Below are 9,123 nucleotides of genomic sequence, written 5' to 3' on the forward strand. Positions count from 1 at the left end.
GCATTATTATATTATACTGTGAAATTTATATCTCATTTTGATCAGTTGATTAATATTATCTTCATTTATTTTAGCATTGCAATGCCAAAAACTAGTCAGTCTGTTGTTTGTCCCATATTTGGAGAACCTAGTGAATTAAAGCTAAATGTCTTGCCAAACTATGAATCCATTATGAAACAGTGTTTATTGAACAAACATCAACGTAAAAGTATGGAAACTGTTCATCCTTTGTCATTTGATTGTGCAAAAAAAGTTGAACAAATATGGGAGAGTGCAAACATTCCCATAATATCACACAAACATGTTGTCAAATAAATTCGATGATATCACGAACAATTTTGTAAACTGCTAAAATCCTACAAGCAGCGTAAAGATATATTGACATACAAAGAAATGATTACAAATTTTAGATATGAAGCCAAGAAACTATTTGATATTGCTTCATGAAAATGCAAACAAGGAACTGTCTGCCATTGTTCAACTGAAAAAAAGGTTCCCAAAGAAGAAAAAACATTTCTGAATGATCAGCATTCTGAGAGAAAAATTGGGTGCATCTATGTAAAGAAATCCCAAGAACTTAAACGTAAAGAACAAAATAAAGCTTGTTTTTCTAAGTACTTAAAAGCTACGTTGTCTTCTGTATTATCAGTATCTAGCGTATCTGGTGAAATATCTATTGAAGAGAATGACCATGAGGACTTAATGATTTCAAGCTCAGAAGATTCTGATGTTGCTAATACTGCACTTTCTACATCGAAATCCCAAAATTCCTAAAATAAATGAGGACACTGCTTCCAACGGTAGTGAGAGAAGCTGACAGGTACTGTATTTCGGATAGAGCTGCTGCAGCCCTTACCTCAGCTGTTTTGAAGACATGTGCATTATTCAAGAAAATGACAATGTGAAATTGTTGATAAAACAAGATACGACACAAACGAGAAAAATACTGAAAAAATTATTGACTTCTGATGAATCAAATTGTATTAAATCTATCTACTTTGATGATAGAAAAAATATAACTAAAACTGTCATTCAAAATGGGCAGAAACATTTTAAACGTGTAGTCATGAAATGCCACATAACTTTGGTCAGTGAACCTGAATTAATTTTGATGGATCACATTTTTCCTTCTTCTGGAACATCAGAAGGTATAATTTAGTTGCTGTAGGCTGTGACGGCACATACATCAATACTGGAAATAAAGCTGGAGTTATGCGGCTTCTTGAATTGCACTTAGGAAGACCTGTTCAGGTTAATTTGTTTGTTACATGCAAATGAGTTACCCCTGCATCATCTAATTATGTATCCTGATGGAGTAACTCTAGGACCATCAGCTTTTCTGGTCTTCTTGGAAAGAAACTGAAGACTTGTGAATCACTTCCTTTGGTAATCTTTCTTTAAGTCGAAATTACAGAGTCATTTCCGAAAATTTACCATCCTGAGGATCTTAGTACAGATCATAAATATATGTATAACATGTGCAATGTGGTAGTGTCAGGTCATTGTTCAAGAGAACTTGCTTTACATGACCCTGGTACAATGAACCATTCTTGCTGTTTAACAACAGCAAACAGGATTTTGTGCCTTGACTTACTACACCTTTTTCTATTTGTAAGAAAATCATGTTTTCTTCCTGAATCAGAGAAATATGTGGTGGATAGAGTAATCTGTAGAAATGCATATTTTACCCACCTGGAATATGTGATGCTTGCAATGCTTGGAGATGATTCTAAGGCTATCAGACAATTTGCTCTTCATAGAATATTGGTTGCTCGATCTACCTCAAATTCTAGCACAATGAGACAGTTTGTGGTTCCAAATATTAATACAACATTACACTGATCTAATAATGTGGAATGAGAGTATGGCCACCACTTACAAAAAATATGAACAGATGGTGTTTTTCATTAATCAAGATGACACACCAGTTTTCAAGTTCAGCATTCCATGTCACACACAAGCAGTTGAAAGGCATGCTAAAATAGTAACAGAAGCTTCAGCAGCTGTTTGTGGCTATCGCAGAAGAAAGGGATTCATTAAAGCAAAATTATGAAAAAATTTAATACTAAGAAACAATACATAATCCAGTACTTGTATTGTCCAGTGGAAGGGTGGTTGGGTGGAACTGAACATGCAACTACCTCCTCATGGTGAGTTCTACGTAATTTAGGATATAAAAATCCTAAATTTGCTAAATGTTGCATATCCAAAGTTATGGCACTTTGATTTCTCATATATTTTTATTGTGGATATTTTAAGGAAAATAACCCCCTTGCAGCAGTACAAGATGTAACTTTAGAGGCCTGAAACTTATCCACATAATTACTACTATTAAAAGGCATAAATCACATACCCTGCTGATAATCATATAAGAAATTTATATTTTCGATACACCCCAATATATATATATAGAATTAGTTAACCCTATGTGTACAGGTGGGGGTCAAAGTGTGCATGCCCTGACCAATATCATTCAACATGGTATTATGAATTAGATGTCAGAGTTGTCAACTGTTTATATTAAATTGCTGATTTCACAACAGTTCGTGTTAGAGTAGAGTTAATACCAGATAAAATATACAGGGCTACTGAAAAACTTTAGATGTACATTTAGGAAGTTGTAGAGATCATGCAAATATAATTAAAAATCTGTACAATGGACAAAAGTATTTTTACTCTTCACATGAACATCACCTTGCACTCCAACTTGTCAGAGTCTAAGTTAAAGTGATTTCAACATTTTACAGACATGTCTTAAAACAAAAACTTTAATAACACATGTGATTTTTTTGTGCACAACAGACTTGTACTGTTGACTAAACACCTGTCACATTTTGTGAAGATACACTTTGTCAATTTAGAATTATAGTTAACATTACTTCTCTAATACAGGGCATGTCCAATCAATGCCAGATTAACAGAAGAGCAGATGGGTTGTTGCCCTTGGGTCCCAAGGCAAATGGGGGTCCCTAAATTTTTAGGTAGGATACTGTATGTAAAGTGTTGTTGAAAAAGGAAGAATTATTAGAAAGGAAATGAATTAAAAAAAAATGTTTCTTCTAAATTTGGAGTGCTATTTGAAATTTTATTCAGTTATGAGAATGACGTTGTAACATCGAAACATGTAGAGTTGTCAACTTTTTGAAGGCCATAGATAGGCCTAAATAAAATGTTTTTAATTGTGTACCAGTTTTCCATTGAATATTATTTATGATTTTATGAATAAATAATTTCTTTCAAGCAAGATTTATGTTATTAAAATAAGATTAACAATTAAAAATGTAAATATACAAAAAAATTTTATTTATAAATATACACACATCTGCAGGTCAATGTGTATATTTAACCATGAAGTAACACTTATCTTGTACAACAAAAATAATATGCATGAGGGAACCCCATAATATTCACTATCCTAACACCATGAGGTGTTTTAGCATGCCACTGGGTCCATTGGACCAACCCTATGCACATTCAGTTGATAATGGGGTTATCTAAAGATTCTGTCAGTTTTATTGTAATGTTTCAATACATTTGTTAATCTAAGAGAGATCATGCTTTGCCAGATATGAAGTTATGTTTGTTAATCTAAAACACCTTACTAGTCAGATGCACTTCTAGCTAAAGAAAAAAAAGTAATTTTATTTAAAATGCATTGATACAAGATGTGTCAAAAAGATATATGATAATATAAACATTCATTTATGGTCATTGAATGTTTACGAAAATTAAGTAAGTGACAGAACTTCGTAATGTTATAAAACATATACAAGTTAGTGTTCATTAAACATTACTAAATTTTACTTCATGCACTCCTCCTGTTCTATTGCTGTATATATATTACATCAATATAAATTTCATTTATCAAAATATTGTGCCTATTCATATTTACTGGTTATGATTAACTTAGCACTTTTTGATATCTTATAGAAGAACATCCATCATCCTCTTTTTAGAAAATAGTTCTAGGAAAAGTATATTCTGTCACGATCAGCTACATATAACAGTTTTGAGTAGTATTAGTTTACATCACTTCAGGTCAACTGATGATAGGATATGTTGTACAAATGAGATTTATGTTCTTAGTAGCTAGAAAATAGTTATGGTATGGGATTTATTATTTAATATTAGCAAATATACTAACAACTTAACTCATTTAAGATGAAGGAAACATGAGTGATAAATCTAGCACCAAAGTTAGTTAGCCTCAAAATCACTTTAGTTAAGAAAGAGTACAAATGTACATGCAAAATTTACTTTAAAAACTGACAAATACTTTTTATATCTTGAATATCTGGAAAATTATTTTTTTGTTTGTTTCTATTATACCTCGAGATATTTCCTGACTTCTTTTCACTCCAGCTACCCTTTGAATGTCTAGTGGTTGGCTGAAGGACCTTCGCATGTGCAATGTAGGGTTATGGCACTGAACCTGCGGTCTAGACTTAACTGGTCGGGTCTTAAATGAATGTGGATTAGAGTGTTGCTGAAACACAGATAACTTACATAAATGTAGTATTAACTTGTTAATATCTAACAAACTTAGAAACACTAAAAATGGTAATAGGTTTCTTTAATTCACAAAATATATCCTACTCAAGCTATACCAAAAAACTGTTTGAAGAACACCTGTTACAATTTTCTCACACAAATATAAAAAAAATATAAACCTCAAAACTATTAAAAATCAAACAAAAGTCATAAGTTCAAAAATTTTTTTTTTTTCTGTAATATATATAGACTATCTATACATTTAATGTCATATATGTTACATCTAAATGATCAGTTATTTAAACATTTGTTAGTTGGGTTTCTCTCATTTTCCCTTTCAGTTTGATATAATTTTTGCAAAGGTAAGAGAAAACAAATTAGACTAAAGGCTGATTATTATTAAGTTCCAAAAAATTAACATAACTATAAGTGTATACACAGTTAATTTCAAAATATTTAAGTGAAGTTTATTTGACCAATATAATCAACTCTGAAGAAACTGACAAAAATCTACAAATCCCAAACTTGACAAATTAAATTTAGGTAAACTATTGTAGTGAGAGCTATGATTTTGACTATAACATAGTGCAAAGATATTTTCATTTAAGAACGAAAGATTATGTAAAAAAGTCATTGCTGATTACTCAAAATAATAATTTTGAATGATTAAAGAATATTAAGTAAGAAAAAAAAAAGAGATTAATTACTCAATTGAAAAATAAATAAAAAACAAAAGTATGTGTTTATGGTCATACAGTCTTTCAAATATTACAATTACTACATGATTTTACATCCTTCACTCTAAGCAGATTACTTTAATACTTTCTTGTGAAAATGTTGATCTAAATTTCAATAGGCCATAATCAGCAATCCCAAAAAGAATATCTTCTTTTTATAGTGAAAAGATTGGTAGAAGCAAGTTTGTTACATAAAATATGCATGCTAGATTGGAGTTTTCTGTTGTGCAATGAATACAATTGAATTAAAACAATAGATTATTCAAATGAAATCATGAAAACAGTAAATATATTACTTTTCCAATATTTGTGCTTGAAGGAGGAGGATGAAATCCATCATGACTAACATCTACTGACCATCTATGTTGAGGATTTATGGATTTAAATGTTTTCATTTCAGCCTATAAAAATAAAATTTGGTTAATTCAAGTTTTAAATTGAGTATACAAAATACAATTACACTATTTAAAATGTATTGGTAAATTAACAAAGGTCATGTATCATTTATAAATTAAGCTTAACTTAGAAACACATTATTAGAACAACACAAATATTAGAGTAAGATTGCAAAAATACCTGTTTAATACACATCTTATTCTCAGACTAATATTGCAAACATATTTTTTATATAATTACTTCAGTGTATAATATTATAAATGTAACAATTCTGTCAAACACAATTTTATCTCAGTTTAACTTTACTCATTTACCCTCTTTAACATACATCTCTAAGTCAGCCTAATATAACAAATACATCCTACATAATATGCATCTTTACCTAAAAACAAAATATAATATCTTGATCTCAGTCTAAGATTACAACTAAAAATGTATAGCTTATTTTAACATGATTCATTCTTTCACTAGAATTAACACACGCATGTTTAATCTCAGTCAGTTGATCCAGTCTGTTTCAAGACAGAAGATGATAAACTGAACTCAAACAATTATAAAGAATAACAAATTAAAAAATAATAATCAGACTGTTCTCAGTTACAACATAAAAACTGATAATCTAATATGTAACAATCAGTATTATTTCATAATAGTGTAGTCAAGGTTAAGCATGAGTAAATTAGCTGAGTTTAGCCTGAACTGATATAACCCTTGGTGTTTACCATCATGCTCCTGACCTGAGCCTCAATCATTAACAGATTAATACGTTCAAATACAACACCACTAACTCAGTTACAACATTAAAACCAATAGACCCCATTAGTCAATTCTGTCTGTAGTTATAAAAACATTTATACATGTAAGCTTAACTTATTCCAATTTCAGTTACAAGTAAATAAATTATATCCTAACAGTTATTTTATTATAAATATAATATAAAAGTTGAGACACAAGTGTCGCTGTCAAACTTATCTCAGTTAAAATATTTAAAGTTAAAAGGTATAATTCTAGTTTAAGCTGCAGTATGGAAACTGACACACTATACTACAGTATGAAGTTTGTATATTAGTATAACAATAAATATACCCCTAGCTAGAACATAGAAAGTGAAAGACAATGGTCCCATTTTAGTTAAAACATATCACACTAAGTCAAGTGTAATAGTAAGACCTAACTATCTCATTTACAATGCAGAATCATTAACTAAAGTATATCAGTCATTCTAGACTGAGCTGCCAAACAAAAGCTGCTATAGGTCAGCATAATAACAGTTATGTCTGACTTACAAGATGAAAACAGTGTAAAGTCAATCCTGTTTCTGTAAGACAATGAACTTGGCACACAATTGTTACAATGAATCACATCTCAGTTGTAAAACTGGTGATTGTATAGGTGTTTTATGTCACCTACTTAGAACATTCAAGCATTCTACCAAAATGTTACAGTTAATCCTGATGAAATTAAAATATGAATGCTGTTACAATAATTTTAGCTTATTTTTCTGAAGAACTCTATATATACATTAAGATACATTTTCAAGATAAAATAACAAATATTAATAACTAGCAATAATATGCTGTTATAGGTTTCCTAAGGAATTCTTTTAGGAATGACACTCCTATACCAATTATTTGAAAAAATAAAAAGTGCTAATGATTTACCAAAGAAATACATTTATTAAACACATTAATTTTAAAATAACAACCAGTGTCATACTGATGTTTGATAATGTCCCGTGTGATATATAAATTCAATGCCCCAAACCTAACCTATTAGTTTGCTTTGTTAGTGAATCAGGCAATCAGCACCCCCTTTGATTTGGTGCTCTGTGTGAACACACCACTCATGGTACATCCCTGATAACAACTTGCTGATGTTTCAACCAAAAATAAGTTATGCATTACTGTATGCAACCGTTATGAAGTTTAAGGACAAGAAAAGGCCTATTGGTCCATTGAGACCATCCCATCCATGCACACTTGAAAAAACAACAACAACATCAAAGACAGCTCTTAACACTTACATATTTATTAAGTTTTCAATTAAATTCTCTGAAACTTAAAATTTACTGAATCTGTGTTAATCTAAATGTTAATCTGTGTTAATCTGTAAAACTAAATTAACTCTACATTTATACCAGATAGGTCCACTTGGTAACTGGAGATTATATTGGAATTTTTAATGAGAAATAGCTCAAATTTCTCTCTTCCTTTTATTAGTATAACTGCTCTGTGACAGATCCATGTTTCTTTCAATCACATAAGCAGGAACATAAGTCAAAATAGAAAGGATGGGGAATGTCATTCCCCTAAATTCCAGCCCAGTTTAACCCTTGAATATAACTCTCTCTCATAAAACCTTCTACCCTTGGGAATGAGCTCCTTCCCTTACTCATAAAGCTTTACACCCATCGAAAATATACTTCCTCTCATACAAAGTTTTTCTTAAACCTATTCTTCACAAGAGTTAAGAAGAACTCACCAAGAAAAACATACAATCTACAATAACAGATTCTGTTGTTATGGCACCAAAATCTAATCTTACTCCTTATGCTGTGGTATATTCAGGTGTACTAACTGTTTTTACAGGTAAGAATAGTAACCACAAATAACAGGAAGAACAGCAGAATATGTTATATACAGTCATATTGGAATTTCTGGCTCTGAGTTGAAGAAACAGACTAAACATAATGTAAAAATAAATTTAAAAGTAATCTTTATTCAAATCAAAACAATCAAAGATAGATGAGTGTACAATTTTTAAGGACAGTGTACAACTCTTTTTTTTTTTCAGAAGAAAGACCAGGCCAAAATCTGAAGGAACATAAATAAGTCTGGGAGACAACTGTATACAAAATGCAATAGTATTACCTTACAGAACATACATATACATCCTACAAATCTACAAACATGTACTTCTTTAGTGACATGAGAAAGCTCTGGTTAACACCAAAAGCAAAAAAATGTAATCAAGTCAAGTGAATTCCAGAATTTGTCGCTTTTGTTAAACCTATGAGTACACCCATATGCATGTTTGAGTAAAACATTTGGAAAATTTTAGGAAAAATTCTTGTTCACCTGTCTAATCTAAAAGAAAAAGAAGCATGTATGCTCATCTGCTTGGGGGAATAGACTAGTTTCTGCTTGCTCATGTACACGTCATTGTATGCTAAGAAATTCTTAATTAGCATTATCACAAATGTAGCTGTATATACTTAAATTTTTTCAAATGATTGAGCGAAAGGAGCTAGAATAACTTTTGAGTTTAACACCATTTTCATCAAAGATATCCATAACTAATTAGAAAAGTAACCGGAAATTACCTTTTCAGTTCTCAACAATAGCTGACTGCAGATCTTTCTTATGGGTTTGAAGTTCCTTGAGGTATTTATTAGGTCATCAAGAAATTAATGTCACTTTTTTTAGATGAAAAAACCTGAACAACTTATATATCAAAACAAAACATTTATTAAATGAAAGAGTCTCCATTGTTATCGATG

At 30.6% G+C, this 9,123-nt stretch overlaps 1 protein-coding gene across 1 annotated transcript in view; it reads right to left on the minus strand.

Annotated features, from left to right (window-relative positions):
- The window catches only part of LOC106469942 (spermatogenesis-associated protein 13-like), a 76,245-nt gene that overhangs the window by 23,692 nt on the left and 43,430 nt on the right, over nt 1-9,123 (minus strand). Inside the window, exons 3-4 of the mRNA XM_013930463.2 lie at nt 5,525-5,629; nt 4,330-4,486 (exon numbers count right to left, since the gene is read on the minus strand). Coding sequence (XP_013785917.2) covers nt 4,330-4,486; nt 5,525-5,629 — 262 coding nt within the window. The remainder of the gene's footprint in view (nt 1-4,329; nt 4,487-5,524; nt 5,630-9,123) is intronic.

The sequence above is a fragment of the Limulus polyphemus genome, unplaced genomic scaffold (assembly GCF_000517525.1).
Source record: "Limulus polyphemus unplaced genomic scaffold, Limulus_polyphemus-2.1.2 Scaffold3734, whole genome shotgun sequence".
Taxonomy (NCBI): Eukaryota; Metazoa; Arthropoda; class Merostomata; order Xiphosura; family Limulidae; genus Limulus; species Limulus polyphemus.